The 17,448-nt window shown below is 37.9% G+C and overlaps 2 protein-coding genes across 5 annotated transcripts in view; one reads left to right on the forward strand and one right to left on the reverse strand.

Moving 5' to 3' along the window:
* The window catches only part of ZBTB8OS (zinc finger and BTB domain containing 8 opposite strand), a 39,202-nt gene that overhangs the window by 21,056 nt on the left and 698 nt on the right, over window positions 1-17,448 (forward strand). The gene's annotated exons all lie outside the window — the stretch shown is intronic.
* Window positions 3,789-17,448, reverse strand: part of ZBTB8A (zinc finger and BTB domain containing 8A) — a 53,693-nt gene continuing 40,033 nt past the window's right edge. The window contains exons 3-6 of one of the 4 annotated variants that reach the window (XM_059071059.2): window positions 15,080-15,900; window positions 12,743-12,912; window positions 8,923-9,032; window positions 7,044-7,729 (exon numbers count right to left, since the gene is read on the reverse strand). In XM_059071059.2, the coding sequence (XP_058927042.1) occupies window positions 8,925-9,032; window positions 12,743-12,912; window positions 15,080-15,899 (1,098 nt within the window). In that variant the 5' untranslated portion in view covers window position 15,900 and the 3' untranslated portion in view covers window positions 7,044-7,729; window positions 8,923-8,924. Of the gene's footprint in view, window positions 7,730-8,922; window positions 9,033-12,662; window positions 12,913-15,079; window positions 15,901-17,448 lie in introns of those variants that run through there. The other 3 variants (XM_059071046.2, XM_067012443.1, XM_067012447.1) reach the window with 3 other exon arrangements.

Below are 17,448 nucleotides of genomic sequence, written 5' to 3' on the forward strand. Positions count from 1 at the left end.
CGCAGGCTCAGCGGCCATGGCTCACGGGCCCAGTGTGGGATCCTCCCGGACCGGGGCACGAACCCGTGTCCCCTGCATCGGCAGGCGGACTCTCAACCACTGCGCCACCAGGGAAGCCCCCCCCTTCCATCTTTTAATGGTCTGTTTCAGTGATGCTTCCAGTTCTTCCTGATTCCAAAGCCCCCTGGTGACATGCTCCTTAGGGAGAGATCTTTAATGTCCTGTTTTCATATCCAAATTCCGAGTTCCTTGTTTCTATCAACAGTGCCCTTATCCTTCCACAGCCCACATTGGAGTTTTCTTGAACTCCTCTTACACTTCCATCCCCTGTGCTCAACTATTTGCTAGTTTTCCTTAGTTATACTGATCATTTCTCTTTTCCTTTCGTTGTGTCTCCTAATTGGATGTTCTTTCCATTATTCAAGGCTTAGCTCAAAATCATCTTTTTTTTCCTTTTAAATATAGCATTGCTATTTTACATGTTGGCATTAAGGACCATTTTTATTATCTATTTATTTTTGAGTAAAAACGAAATTAATAAATGTGATACTCTCCCCTCCCCAATTTTTTGTCTGAATTCCATTTAGGAATCTGTGTGCTTGGTAGATATTGAGACATTGGTTGGGTGATTAAATGGATGTACTTCTGGCTGTTGGTACTTTCTACCACACGTCGTCATTGGCCATTTATGTATGTCTCTCCAGCTGGAATGTAAAAATTCCCCCAGGACTTTCATTTCTCTCCCTTGCATGTGACAAGGGTTCCCGAAGTCACTACAAATGCCTCATCTTCCAATATGTGGATGTTTATATGTATGTCTGTTACCTAAAGGTAGGAGTCAAGGCTTCTTCCAGTTTCCTTCTTGAAACTTCCTAAATTTTCTGAACTTGGCAAAGTCTTTTCACCACTCTAAGCCTGTTTCTTCATCTGCCATAATACAGTAGTACCTACCTCACCTGGCTGTCAGGCTAAAACATTTGTTGCTCAATTTTTCTCTAAAAGAGTTACGACTCCCTGAAAAAGAAAGGAAGGAGGGGAGGGAGGCAAGACAGGTAAACTAAAAAACATCAGAGAAGTGCCCGCAGAATCTGGAGAGCTAGGCTCTCATCCGGTACACCTCTTCCAGCAGCAGCGAGGCCAAGGGCACGGTCCCCACTCTGATGGGGAGGGGGAGGAATGGGGGGGACGCCGAAGGCAGTGACCCTCTGTGACGCACAGACTGCACTATGGGAACCGAGAGTAGAGGTACACTACTACTAGCTCCCCCTGGCGGTAGGGCGGTGGTTTCGGGCACCGCTAGCCAACCCACTGCGTGGGCTGAACTCAATGACTTTGGGGTCAGTTCTCAAGCCTCAGCTTCCTCCTGTTTTAAGTGGGGAGGCATGTGTGCCTACCTCAGCGGCGTTGGATCGAGTAGGGACCCGGCAAATAGGGGCTCTTTATCGGGTGCACACTGCACACAACACAGCGTTTTCTATTCATCTTGCCCCCCCCCCCCGAATTTAGCTTTAGGGGTGTCTGGTATGTCGGGGCCGTCTACGGGGAACTGTGGGGTTCTCTACGGGGGTCTCGCTGCTGGACTCTGATGACTTTTCAGGAAAAGTAGTTGTGCGGGAAACAGGACTGAAAAGGAAAAGAAAGGTTCCTACTCCTTAATCCCACTCACTGGTGCAGCCCTCCCTGAGAATAAGATGAAGCCACGTGGTCATCCGCCTGAGCGCGAATAGATGTTGCTGCTGCTTAGGGGAAAACACAGGGCTTTCATTTTTTAACACGGCCCCCAAATACTGGAGCGTCTGGTGCAGGTGCCGTTTTCCACTGTTGTATTCCTTGTGGATTTTTTTCCTCCAGGGGAAAAAAAGTTTAAAATCAACTCAAATATGCAACAAAAGACACATTATCTTCTTGTATTTCAGCGTTTAACCTTTTAGAATTATGCAAGAAAAGTGCCACTTCTTATTGGATGATTTTGTTTTGGTAGGAGAGAAAGCAATGGTGTCTGCATATACAATACTACTGAACGGATATACTTGTCATGTTTGAATTGCATACATAACCTCAATTATGCGAATGAGGATGGTGCTTTATGCCAAAGTCGTTTCAAGTTATTTTCCAAAAAAAAAAAATTAATGGCAATACTTGAAGTGAAGCAAGACATTTTTCTTTCCAAATTAATCTGAAGGCTTCTTTAAATAAGACATCCTTCTTGGTTTCTCTGGTATGGCATTTAACTTGAATAAAAACTGATTTAATTCAGTTCATTGATGGAATACTAATGTGTAGCAATTAAGTTTCAAAGTGCTTGGAGAGTGTCTGATTTCTTTTTCAAAAGCAAAGAAAACATTAAAGCTTGCAAAATTTCAGGATACAGTATTTCAGTCACATATTCCTAATATAGTTCTTTTATTACTCTGAATTACTGTGTGAATTCCCAGACTGCAACCCATGATCAAATAAAAATGCAAATACATCTCAAAGTAAAAATGGGCTATTGTAATTTAGTGTCTATACTATTTGACCCTAATAAAAAGTTCAGATGAGGGGGCATACACAATATCTTAAAATTTCACAAAAATTAATATTTTCTTGGACTGGGCAACCATATTTTAATTTTTTTTCCTTAATGATAGGGTTGCGAACCAGTGGACTGGAAGGTGAAATGGTTCCACTGCCCAACTTTAGCATCTATCTATCTGGGGAGAACAAAGGGAAACCTTGACTAGGGGACCTATTTTGCACATAAAAAACACTGGAAAGATTTTTAAAAATGTATCCAGGCCCTATCTGCCAGAGATTCTGCTTTACTTAGGCATCTGTATTTTTAAAATTTCCACAAGTGATTCTCAAGTGCAGCCAAGGTTGAGAACTACTATCTAGGTAAAAATGTTCCATTTTTTCCCTTATAGGCTGCATAAAATAAGTTACTCAATAAAAGAATTAAGTAGTTGTAAATAATATCAACAAGGAATTAAAAGATTTTCCCAATGGGAAAATCAAGAAACTATATAATGGATCTGTGTATCTAGAAATCTGAAAGAGTGAAGTAAAGTATAATCAGTTCTTAGATATACTTTACAAGTTGTCTTTAATAATGTTTGCAAATGATCTAATCAAGCCCAAAGGTAAAGAGATGACTGGCATTACCCTGGTCACTGGTTTCCTATCTAAAGATGATGAAGTATCCAATGGCTTTTGCTGGTGTGAAGAAAATAAAAGGAGGCATGCTTTGAAGTAAATACATTTCAAAATATTTTGCATTTAAAAGTTAAGAGTCCCAGGACTTCCCTGGTGGTCCAGTGGTTAAGAATCTGCCTTCCAATTCAGGGTACACGGGGTTGATGCCTGGTCGGGGAACTAAGACCCCACAGGCCGTGGGGCAACTAAGCAACTACTGAGCTGGCGTGCCACAACTAGAGAGCCCAGGCACTGCAACTAGAGAGAAGCCCACACGCCACAATGAAGAACCAGTGCAGCCAAAAAAAAAAAAAAAAAAATTAAGAGTCCCCTGGCTTCTCCTGTGTGTGGCTTATTAACATATTTCACTTTTCATTGGAATTAACACAGGTACTTTAGGGAGAAGGTTGATAAGTTAGAAAATGAAGTTTATAGATTCTCTGTGGATTTCATTTTTCTGGTCTATTCATGGCTCAATTGGCATGAATAGTTGAGAAACTCCTGTATCGAAATAAAATATTAATTATACTTCACAATATATAAAATTGGCTAAATAATGCCACTTGTGTGACAACCTGAATTTTTATCATGGAAACTCTTGTAACCAAAGTCACATCCTTTACATAATATTTATTCTGTATAGGATTTATCCACATACAATGACGTCAGCTTTAAAACAATTGACTGTTATTTGTATAAACTCTTCCTATAAAATAGAGTAATACACAACACACCTCAGTGATTTAAGCTGATATTCTAGGATTCAGAAAATCTGATCATTCTAATTCCGATTTTTGCCACTGTTTCACTGGGTTGTCTTAGGCAGGTTGCTTTACTGTTCTGTGCCTCAATTTCTTTACCTTTCATGTGATAAATGTCCTATTTCATAGATATGTAAAGAATAACATAAAAATTATTAAATACTTTGTAAATATAAAATGCTATATAAATGATAAATAGTAATACTGATCCACTCTAATATAAAATAAGTTAGAACTTTCCATTTATAATCTAAAGTTTGGTCCTCCAGTACCTACTGTTATCACCCTTCCCAGTTAAAACACATCTTATGCTGTACTGTTTTCAGTGATTTTTCCATAGTATAAATTTTAGGACTCCAAACGTATATAACATATGAATGGAAATTTCAATATATCTTAGCATGACTCAGCAAAACAACTTTAAAGAATTGAGTTCTGAGCTCATAAGTAACTGAAACACTAAACTTTTCATCCATTAAGCAGTAACTTGGCCAAATAAAAGCAGTAACTGTTTGATTTCATCATTCAGACATACAATATTGAAAAATTTGTTCTTAAAAGGGTCTTAAGATGTATGATAACTATAGAAGGAACCTTGTAAAGATGTGATTTGCTGCTCTATGGTTACCAGCTTATAAGTGCAAGGAGTAACAGGAGTAATGGAGTGAGACTGTAATGCTCAAAGGGAATTCAAAAAGTGATCCAGCCCAAGGTTTTCCGTGCTGGACTCCTGAGCTCTGCAGAGTGTCTGGGGAAAGGTTTGTAGGGAGCTTAAACCAGAGCAGCTCTGTCCTTTACAGTTTCCTTAAATGTTGAACTTCTCTATGAAACAATTCATTTGAAGAAGGGGTTTCTTGGGTAAAAAAAAATCTTTTAAACCACTGGCCTAGTCAATTTTCCTTCCTCCAGACAGTAGGCACGACTCAGTGGTGCTTTATTTTGCAAAACTTCATCCTATCAACCGGATCTTGAGGACCATAGACTTAGAAGGGTGTTCAGAAGCTGATAAAACAGCATTCTTGTGAGAGCAAACTTTGGTCTAACCAACTTCCATTATTTTCCTAACATTAAAAAAAAATCTTGGCATAAATAAAGCTTATATTAACAGATTATACCCCTATGTAATATTTTTACCACATTTAAGAGCCAAAGAATTCAGTTTTCTTAGAAACTATAAATAGACAGTTTCACTCTAGAAAAGAATTGGTCTCTAAAGTCTTAGATAAATATATGATACTGGAGTTATTATTTACAACTTACAAACATGTCACAAATGTTCTTTTATGATACTAAAATGATAGAACAGATGCACTGTCTAGTTTGGTGAATTTGATAGCTGTTTTGTGGGGATTGCTTGATACTTGTTATAAACAATTATGAGAAAGCGTTATTTCTGATAAGGCTCTACAAGTGCTGGTGGCACTGTGTTCAGTGGACCTTGCTGACAATCATGCTGATGTTTGCATGCAGAATATAGTAGCATCAAAGAACATTTAGATCATAGGCTAAAGTGCGTTAGAGTATAACCATGCAAGCAAAACTTCATTTCTGTAAATAAAGCTCAAGTCAGTCATTTTTCCTATCGGTTCCAATGATTAAAAATCAGATTACAATTTTGAAAGATGTTATCATCCTCTGATGAGACTAAAGAATGACAAGTGTTCCCTCCCTCATTTGGAACAATGTAATTGTTAAGACTCCTGACTCAGGAATGGTCATGTTGGGAGACAATAAACTCGATGCACACTATCCGGTCTTGAAGCAATTGGAAATTTACCATCAGGGGAATCTTGAAAAAAACCTCAGAATTAGGTACCATAAAACAAGTGATTATTCATCTATTTATAAAAAAACTTAAAGAAATTAACCATTTTGGCCCACAAATTGGTATTAAGGACAATCATTAATTAAAGAATAAGAGAAAATAACATAAGTATCTTGAGGTATGTCATGGCAGTTAAAAATACAGTATAATACATGCAGCCTCTATCAAAATTAAATCAAAACAAGCTTAATTGGGATAACTTGCCAAGACCTTTATGAACAGTTCTTTACTTCTAGTATTTAGATTTTATCTTTACAACTAAAATAATGCATCTCCAATTTGACTGTAATTTTGGAATGTTTCATAATTCATATAGGGGAGGAGTTAAAACTTAATTTCGTATCCTAGTAGAAAAGTTTGTTTTGAAGAATTATATATAAATTATATAAACTGCTTAAAGAACTTAAGGGAATAATGTGTTCAAATAGTTTTATATATAAAATTTATATATAAATAACATAAAAACATGTCACTAGGTACTATAGGGACATTACTTAGCACTCCTTGAATAACTCTAGTTCAAGATATTATATGTTGTTGAAGATGATTAAATTCCTCTTCTTTCATACTTTCTAATTCTCATAGGCTTCTTTTTATAATTATTGCAGATTGGTGAGGTTTGACTTCTCTTCTTCACCATTTCAGGGGACTATCCAGGGAGAGACAGTTGAAAGAGGACTGTTTAAAATCAAAACCCGTCCAGTCCCACCACTTAAACTTTCTGACCTTAATTTCCTCATTTGTAAATCAGAGACAATACTATTTACCTTGCTGATTAGGTGGGGAGATGTGTGAAAGAGCACTTTATAAGTAATATAGCAGTATATAAATGGAGGAAATTGATCTTAAGAACTGGTAAGAACCTCCAGTTTTCTTTTTTTCTCTAGAGAGGAAGAGAGCTATATAGACACATCTTCAAAAAACTACCTTGACGGTATTAGTTTCCTGCTTTAAGAAAATGATGTCTGTATATAATCTCTGGTCAGCTTCTATTTTAGAGTTTGTTCTTTTTAAACACTGACTACATAAGAGTAATTTTTAACTTAATGACAAAAGTTTCAAATATGAACGATTTCAAACAGTTTAGGTTTGTTCTCTGCCATAATTCTAAAGCATTTAGGATATTGGAATAATGATAGGTCATTTTCGGTCTGAAGGTAATAGACTAATTAGTCTAGTCAGGTAGGGTGCCAGACCCTTAAATGTGCTCTTACCGGGTTCCCTGTGAAAATTCAACAGTGGTAGTTTATATGTTTTTGAAACACCTTGAAATTATCTTATATACAGTTTGGTTGTGGTGAATTTATTTAAAATATTTTCTTTGAAAAAAGTTCACTAAGTAGATCTTCCAATATTAAAAAAAAAAGGTATCTCTGTAATAAAAGTAAGAGGATTAATTGTTCATCCATCATGCCAACTCAAGCTAGGTCTTTCTTTCCAGTGCAGCAACAGATTTTAGGGCAACAAAGTTCAGAATGGATACAATGGCCTGTTCAGAAAGCATGCAAGTGATATCAGGTCATTACTTTCAAGTCAGTCTGATAATTTGTTAACCAGACTCTGACCATGGAAAGAGAGAGTTATGGGAAGTCAATGTAAGTTGCAGACATGCCAGATCTGTTGGTTTACATCCCAGCTACCTGATGTTGGGCTTTATTTCCTTTTCTTCTTCTTCTTCACTATCATCAACCTGTTGTATGACCAGATCAGCAGACCCATCCTCTACAATCTCCACGTATGATCTATTCTCATCTTCACCCAAGTGCCATCTGGAATCCTTATCTCCATCTGATGGGGACATAAGATGCTGTTCAGCTTCCAAATCAATGGGGAGGCTGTCTATGCCAACTTCAGCAAGGCACTCATTACAGAGTCTGTAGCGCCTGGTTCCTTCCTGTACCACTTGACCTGTTAGATCAGTCACATGGCGTTTGCATTTTCTGCAGATGAGTTTGCATGCCTGGTGAATCTGTGTAGAGATTTAAATAGTGATAAAAAAAGATTTTTCAAAAGCAGAACACTTTGATATTCTAAGTACCAATTCATAAATTTAAAATGTTCAAAGCCAAGCATTAGTATTAAATTAACATCTAGTTATTAGAAAAAAATCACAGGTTTTGGTGATAAATTAATGTCACAGAAATATTAAATACCAGCCTTCTCTAAATAATGTCTATTATATTTTTATGATTAATATTACATACTTAATAATTTCACATATCCCTTAATCCAATAATATTTTTATATCTGAAGGAACAAGGGACACCTTCCCAGAATAATACAAAATAACTGCAAACACTTAATACCTGTCATATACTATTCTAAGAACTTTACATATCTTAATTCAGAGGAAAAAACTCTCATTTCATTTGAATACTAATATTTTGTTATTTCGCTAGAGAAAGAAAAAATATTGTCCCAAATTTAAATTTATCAAAAAATATTTTTCAATGTAAGGATTATTGCCACTTTTATTAATGAAAGATCTAATAGAAAGAAGACTGGACTAGGAATTGGAAAGCTTGGGTTCTAGTCCTGCTTTTGTCATTTACTAATCTTGTCATTTACTAACCATGTTATCTTGAAGCAAGTAACTTAAAACATTATAAACCTGCTTCCAGGGTGACTGTCAAAATATTTAACAACTGGTAAGGTATGGGTACCACCCAAACAGAAGAGAAGCCTGACTATCAGAATGGACACTGGTTATAAACAACCACTATGGTGGTTCTGCTACATATCGGTCTATTATTATTCTTAACTACTCCGTTATTACTAATAGGGATACAACTCAGGTTGTATGGACCAAATGAGTTAATGTGTGTGAAATGCTTTGGGAAGAAGTTGTAATTGATGAATAATTGTATATTATAGTAACTTTGTTCAATAGCTGTCAGAGCAATAGATTATAGATTCTAATCTAAAAATTATTACATATAATTAACTATATACCCTGAATTAATGTTTATGGCATATTCATTTAGAGAATGTCAGAATGGTATGAAAGTGGGCCACCAAACACAAATAGTCAAAAAACCCAAGAAAACTAAAGCAGTCTGGTAAAATATCTAAGAAAATATATGGGACAGTACAGTTATTATCTTCTGCTTAACCACTGACATATTAATCAGTAAATGTTGAAAGTACATAATTTGAGTGTACCTTTATTTCTCCTGAGATAGAATCAGTATTATGGTTATCATATGTGGCATTGTTTTTATTACAAAGTTCTGACACAGATTCATGTTCATCCCCCTCCAAATCCAATACAACTATGAAGACAAAGAAATTAAGTGAAACACTGTAATGTTAAAACTGAAAATATCATCATGAACTCATTATTTAAAAAATATATACCTTCTAGCTCAGAAACAATCTAAAAAGGATGCCCGAATAATAATGAGCACCCTGGGTGTCCAAATTTTGGTTTCTAATTTCATTCCCCACTAAGAGGTACCAAAGCTCCTTTGAGAAATGGCTGATTCCAGTTTTGTGGCAGGGGAAGTACAAGATGAGCCTAGGGGTCTTTTGGAGCCAGAAAACAAGGACACTGAAAATTTAATGGAGTTGTGACAAAAAGACACAAGAGCCAGCTTCAAGGGTCCCCACTGCACAAATCTGAAATTTTGAGTATCAAAAAAATAATAATTGTTATGGATCCAAACACAATGAACCAATGAAAATTCATGAGAACATATGCTATTAAAAAAAACAAAGCCAGAAAAAACTCATATACCATTTGAGGCTACTATTAAATCACTCTTTACTTTGAAAATTGGTAGTTAAAGGGAAATAATTAAACATTTATCTTGCTTCTCCTGTAGGAACCCTATTTCAAAGTAACCAAATAGCCCCAGGTGATGAAGGAAAGCTTTACTTTATAGAATTCCAGCTAATAATATAGAAGGAAGGATAGTATTAGTAAATCATTCCACAACTCCAAGTAAAATTAATATTTGGACAGAGATTACCAATTGGTATTAATATTATTAAATGAGTAGTTCATGGGGAAATGGATAGTCATATAATACCAAAATAGTTACACAGAGATTCCTTTCTAATTACAATGCAATGGTGGGATCATAGTATCATCACCCTAATCCAGTGATCAATTGTAACAACATGAATGATGGGTCCACCAGATATGATGTGTCTCCTAATGTGACACAATAAGAAACATACAATTTTGTCCTTGATGAAAGTATTTAACTTGAATCCATTAAGCCTTTAGATAAAACTTCTAGTTTTCGGAAAATGCAGGTGGGGATAGAAGAACAAGCTAAAAATGACACCATGTAGAAGCAAGCAGATAAATCCAGAGGTAGGATATTTTGTGAAACAATTGGCTCAATATCTTCAGTAAGTCAATGTTATTTTTAAAAAGGTGGGGGGGCGGCAGGGGCGGGTAGGAAACTATGCTAGCTCAAAAATATATTTAAGGGATCTAACAATGAGATGAGTTCTGGATTGGATTCTGGCTTGGACACACCAGCTATAAGTGGTATTTTAGGAAACTATAGGTAAATTTGAACTGTGTAACACATAAAATTTTATTGAGATGGAAATGTAGAGATTATTCACTAAAGAAAGCAGGTTACAGGGGCTTCCCTGGTGGCACAATGGTTAAGAATCCACCTGCTAATGCAGGGGACACGGGTTCGAGCCCTGGTCTGGGAAGATCCCACATACCGTGGAGCAACTGAGCCCGTGCACCACAGCTACTGATCCTGCACTCTAGAGCCCACGAGCCACAACTACTGAGCCCGTGTGCCACAACTACTGAAGCCCGCATGCCTAGAGCCCATGCTCTGCAACAAGAGAAGCCACCGCAACGAGAAGCCTGTGCACCGCAAGGAAGAGTAGCCCCCGCTCTCCGCAGCTAGGGAGAGCCCACGTGCACCAACGAAGACCCAGTGCAGCCAAAAACAAATGAATAAAATAAATAAATCTTTAAAAAAAAAAAAAGAAAGCAGGTTACAAAATAGCATATACAGTATGATATCATTTTGGTTAAAAAAACATAAATGCACATGATAAAGTGTTAAGAATGGTAACATCTGGGTGGTAAAAATATGGTATTTTTATTTTCTTATTCTTACATCTATTTTCTTAGTTTTTATAATTCATACTTATTGCTTTTGTAATAATAAAAGGTTATTTTAATTTTTAAAAATCTAGCTTCAGAGATTAATGAAGGCAGAGGGTTTGTTTTGCTCACTGCCGTATACCTAGCTCTTAGAAAAGGGTCTGGCACATAGTAGGTGCTCAATATATATTTGTTGGATGAATACCTAGAAAGTAATGCATCAAGTGACCAATACCCTTCCAAATTAAAAGGAGCTCGTATAAATGGAATAAAAGTATGGGTAATAGAACATCAATTTTGGAAAAAATTTTCGCTGCAAGATGAACAGCAGAATAATTCCAATGTCACTACCTTATTTATTTTTATTTTTTAAAATTTATTTATTTATTTTTGGCTGTGTTGGGTTTTCATTGCTGTGTGCAGGCTTTCTCTAGTTGTGGCGAGCAGGAGCTACTCTTCGTTGCGGTGCACAGGCTTTTCATTGTGGTGGCTTCTCTTGTTGCGGAGCACGGGCTCTAGGCCTGCGGGCTTCAGTAGTTGTGGCTTGCGGGCTCCAGAGGGCAGGCTCAGTAGTTGTGGCTTAGTTGCTCCACGGCATGGCATGTGGGATCTCCCCAGACCAGGGCTCAAACCCGTGTCCCCTGCATTGGCAGGCGGATTCTTAACCACTGCGCCACCAGGGAAGTCCCATCACTACCTTATTAAACCACCAGAGCACTGAACAGAGATTCAGTGAGATTTTTCTGACTGCTGACAGTTCAGACAGTTCAGCGACTGAGAGTTGCTCTATTGCCCACCTCACTCCGTTCCTTGGGGAGACCAGAGAAACTGGAGAGACACTAGAAAGAGGCTGTAATGGAGAGAGGTCAGACAGCAGAAACTAGACTGACAACCTATCAGATAAGGATTCAAGAATCACTAGCAGATGCTGAATATCTGAAGTGGTGATTCTGACATAGACATTTTAAAAGTTTTAAACATTTTAAAAGTTTACATTGTCTTTGGCTCTGAAAAAACTGGGATATAAAAATAATAGATTTTAAGTGAATTGAAATGGATATTCAAAAGAATATCTCTTACTTCAAGCTTTCAGAGGAGAAAAAAAAACCCTATTTTAAAAAATATAGTGCTTCCCTGGTGGTGCAGTGGTTAAGAATCTGCCTGCCAATGCAAGGGACAAGGGTTCGAGCCCTGGCCTGGGAAGATCCCACGTGCTGTGGAGCAACTAAGCCCGTGCACCACAACTACTGAGCCTGTGCTCTAAAGCCCGGCTGCCACAACTACTGAGCCCACGTGCCACAACTACTGAAGCCCGTGCACCTAGAGCCCGTGCTCCGCAACAAGAGAAGCCACGACGATGAGAAGCGCGCACAGCAAAGAAGAGTAGCACCCGCTCGCCGCAACTAGAGAAAGCCCATGTGCAGCAACAAAAGACCCAACACAGCCAAAAATTAAAAAACATATAAATAAATTTTAAAAATATATAAAATTGGGCTTCCCTGGTGGCACAGTGGTTGAGAGTCCGCCTGCCGATGCAGGGGACGCGGGTTCGTGCCCCGGTCTGGGAAGATCCCACATGCCGCGTAGCGGCTGGGCCCGTGAGCCATGGCCGCTGAGCCTGCGCGTCCGGAGCCTGTGCTCCGCAACGGGAGAGGCCACAACAGTGAGAGGCCCGCGTACCGCAAAAAAAAAAAAAAAAAAAAAAAAATATATATATATATATATATATATATATATATAATTGCATTATGTGCAAAGTAAAAACATTAAATTGGAAAAATTATTTAATATTGCAGAGTTGTGTTAAAAGATTTTCCTCAGTGAACTAGATTATCCTAAAGCAGATAAATGCATGTATTTCCTAAAAAGTAAAATGATGAAAAATCATATACATACTGTTCGAAAATGGCTACTTAGATGGTCTAGCCGGCTAAATCTTTTCCCACAAGCTTGACAGGGATAGGGCCTTTCTCCTGTGTGACAACGAAGGTGGCGCTTGAGGTCTGCCTTCCGCTTTACCACATGTGTGCAGTACGGGCACTTGAACCTCATCCTGGGCAGGTCATCTGTCAAGATACAGTTTGATTAAGTCACTGGAAAGTTCATAAGCGCCGTTCTGATAACATCAAGAATCCCAAAAGGGCTGGCAAGTCCAATCTCGGAAAGGTAGGCAATAAGGAGAAGGAAGAAATTTTATAAGGACTAGATGGTCAGTGTAATCCTAAGTATAGAACCGTAACTTCAGGATTTGATATATTTACAAAGTCTGGGTAGATTTAGACCGTCCCACTCATCTTTTTATTTAATGGCATAGAGTCTCACTAGATTTAAGTAAAGCAGCAGTACTAGATTTTAAAACTACAGACACAATCCAGGGTCTTTACACTTTTAAGTAACTTGTTTTATTTACATGGGTTTATCCCCCACCCCCTCCGCTCTTACTTTTCTTTCAAAAAAATGTTTTAATCATTCCACCTGGGCAGGATTCTGACTCGCAGGCATTCAGTCATAATCCCACAGATGGTAGCATCGCCCCATTGGCTCCGCAGCCAAGCACACACACCAGATGTCTGAACCCCCTTGCTCTTACTTTTCATATAGCTGTACTGCTTTTCTTTTAAAGGTAAAAAGTGTCAAGGATCTTTAATCGTTTGTTTTAAAACTCACACATTCAAAATGTTAGTTGTGGTTGGAGGCAAACCTTCTCAATTTAACAGCAGTTAAGTTCAGCTGTTTATTATTGAAGTTAGATTTAAATAACCTAGAGTTACAAAAGTGCAAAGCCCAAGAAAGGATACCTTTGTTGCTGTTTTAAAATGCAACAGAGATTTCCCATTTTTGCTCTGTTATTTCTTTCTGCCTTGGTCAATGGTAGAGCGCCTCAGCATTTTCAGAAAGCTTTATAATATGATACAGTTTCATGTATTTTTATGTTAGTATTCTACAGGAAAATGTGATCAGTAAAAATCAATCAGGTTGCCTATTATTTTTAAATATGCTATCTATAACCAAATTATTTTCTAAAATTTACATGACAACCAGGGAAATATGAATATTGATTGGCTTTTAGTGATATTAAGGACTTGTTAATTTGTTTAGGTATGATAATAATGGTATTGTAGTTTTATTCCTAAGACTATATTTTAGGGACACATTCTGAAATATTTACACATGAAACATATGATGTCTGAGATTTGCTTAAAAATGGGAGTGGTCGGGGGCAGAGGTACAGATGAAACGACTGGTCATGAGTGGGACTGGGTAACAGGTGCATGGGGGTTAATTAGACTACTTTTATATATACTTGGAATTTTTCTAAAATTAAAAAATTTAAATATATCATCTAAATCTTTTTAACATCTTTATTGGAGTATAATTGTCATCTAAATCTTATACTCTGCAAGAGTTTAATTTTATCATAATTTTCCTTTAAATTCACATGTAAACTATTAAGCAAATTTGCTCACTGATTAATTGGTGGGGGGAACTGGATGATATACATTTCTAATCCCTGTTCTCTACTTTGAAACTATCAGCCTCCAATAATTTATCTCTGCATTTTACTACTATCATAAAAATGAGATGCCTCATGGTGTTGCAGAGATACAGTATCAATATTATATGTTGTATTAGTTAAGTTTTTAAAAATTATGTATTTATATCTTAATAAAATCAGATTTAGTTTAATTTCTTTTCGATACTGGGTCTGTGAACCTTTACCAATATGTATGGTTGTTCTATTTAACTTTTCAGTATAAAAATACTGCTCCTGAGTGAATACTGAAAAAAAAGTAAACTATTTAAAGTGAAAATATGATGTATAACTGAAACTTTGCTGTACACCTGAAACTAACACAACATTGTTAATCAACTATACTCCAATATAAAATTTTAAAAAATAAAGTGAAAATATGTGTCTTAAGGATTGAACCATTTTACAAAAGAGCTTTAAACATTTAACAGTAATCTAATGGCCCACAGATAAGCAGGTTTGGAAATTCATGGGTTTCTGACCCTCAGAACTCTATTGTTTTGACTTCACTAAATTTATCCAGTATTATAATTTTTAAAATTTGTGTTTTATGCATAGATTTCACTAGAGAAGTATGACTTTAAAAAAATCACTTGTGTCAACTGCCCATAACACCTAAAAGTAAGGGCATGTTGAGATAGGATTGATTTACATCAGAGTCTTGGAACCTGATTGAGGGGACTGATTCTCTTTCTGGGTACCTGGAAAACTTCTTGATGTGACATCAGATCCTTGACCATACTGATAGCCAACAGGAGTAGAGTCCATTTCCGCATCCATTTGTGCCTGTTCTTCAGATTGCGAAATGTGGCTGGAAGAATCAGATGTTCGTGCTTCTCGTTTGCTTGACTTATAATGAGCCATTTCAGAAGGCTGTGACAACCTCAAATGTTTGGATTTTTTAATGGAATCTTTCCTTTGTTCATGCTTGGCCAGAGGCTGTTGAGTATTCCTTTGGGAGGCTGGGTGGTAATTATACTTACTCCAAGATTTCCCACTTATACCTGTTCCTTGATCTGCGCTTAGGTGAGAATGTGGAGAACTGCTTTCATCTTGCCAGCCGCCACTATAAAAAGAGGAGCGTTCTATACCATCAGAACTGGCATTTTTATCCGAAAGGCTGAAATAGCGATCCTTTTCTTTTTCACTAATGTCTAATGAAGATTTAATAAAGGTCTTACATACACTAATGACATCAGTCATCTGAAGGAAGCTAGCAGCGGACATCACTTCTATGACATTCTGACCTGTGAGAGAGAGCTTGCCGGAATAGACAAAGTCCAGGATAACTGTAAAAGTGTCAGGGGAGAAAGCCTGAAATGTCGCTGTGGTTGGCTGACTTGTCTCCTTGGAGTTCTGGGAAAGAAGCATTTTAAAGTAGCCGCTACTAGCAAATAATACATTTCGATGGGCTTTAAAGACCTTTCCTTCAACCAGAATACTGCAGTCACAAAATACATCCTGCCTGCGCTGCTCATTCAGTTGTTGTAGGAGGTGAGACTGATGAGAGGAGATCTCCATTCTAAAGAGGAAAAGAAACATTGGTTACCAAAATCGGAGTAACACTGCTTCTCTGAGTCAAGTAAAATGACAGTCAGAAACCTCTGTCCTCTTTCCATTAAAAACACTTTCTCCTTAGAGAATATCATCTCCAAGACACACAAGATAATGGGTTTCAGGATACCATGTAAGACTCTATTCTTAGTTATTAGATTTTTAGACAATTATTTGTTCAGTCACTGAACCTGATTGAGCATCTTCTATAAATCAGGCTTTCTGCTATATATGGTGAACTAAACAGGCTTGGCTCTTGCCTCCATGTAGTTTTTAATTTAGACGGGTACCAGCTTGAAACAAATACTCATATGAAGTTATAAACGACAAGTTAAGTGCTAAGACAGAAGGAGCATGCTCTTAGTATAAAAAGGTGAACTAGTTTAGATCAGGATGGAGAGGGTTAGGGAATACCTCTCCAAGAAGTCACATTTAAGCTGAGACCTCAGAGGTGACTAGGAATTAGCCAGGTGAAGAATGAAGGGAGAAGATTTCTGATTCCAGCAAAATGGTGGTCTAGAAAGTGCTGAAACTTTGCTGTCACAAAACCAAAGCTTTTTTTTTTTTTTTTTTCTGCAGTACGCGGGGCCTCTCCCTGTTGGGGCCTCTCCCTTTGCGGAGCACAGGCTCCGGACGCGCAGGCTCAGCGGCCATGGCTCACGGGCCCAGCCGCTCCGCGGCATGTGGGATCCTCCTGGACCGGGACACGAACCCATGTCCACTGCATCAGCAGGCAGACTCCCAACCACTGCGCCACCAGGGAAGCCCATAGTCAAAGCTTTAAACTGTATGGCTGAGCTGCTGGGTCAGCAACATGGGCTCCGGTTTTTACCAGTAACAGAAACTGGAACTCTCTAAGGATTCAACCGTAATGAAAAAGGACTAGTAAATTTTGCCCCGAAGTCCAGGGAAAAGGCAAAGAAAGTTTGTCTTTGCAGGGCCTTAGTTGGGAAGAAAAAAATCCCTAGGTGAGATATCAAACCCAAGGTTGTGCTTTTTGAGGTTCTGGAGTCCACATTTATTTTACCTGCTTGGTGTGGGAAACCTCAAACTGAAAAATTAACATGAGAATTAGTCCTGGGCTGGTGGTGTCTGTGGGGACACCTTGCAGAAGCAAATGGCAAACTGCTCAGGAGGGAAGCTCTCAGAACCCAGGCCAGGTGGGAAATAAGCTCTGCTTAAACTGAACTCAGTCATTCCTGTCTCTGTACAGAGTGGATCATTTCCAATATTGTACCACCATGATGCCTAATATGGCCTATCTTAAAAACTCCCCTTGATTTCACATCTATTTCTGGCTACTACTCCATTTCTCTGCTCCCTTTACACAGAGTTCATTGAAAGAGTTTTTTGTCTTGGTGTTTTCATTTGCTATCTTCACTTCTCCCATTCTAATCAGGTTTCCATCCCCATCCATCAAAACCCATTTTTTGAAAGATCATTAGTAACCGGCATGTTGTCAAATCCAGTGGTCGCTTCTTTGTCCTCATTTTACTGACACAGTGGATCGCTCTTT

This window comes from Kogia breviceps, chromosome 1, assembly GCF_026419965.1.
Source record: "Kogia breviceps isolate mKogBre1 chromosome 1, mKogBre1 haplotype 1, whole genome shotgun sequence".
NCBI lineage: Eukaryota > Metazoa > Chordata > Mammalia > Artiodactyla > Physeteridae > Kogia > Kogia breviceps.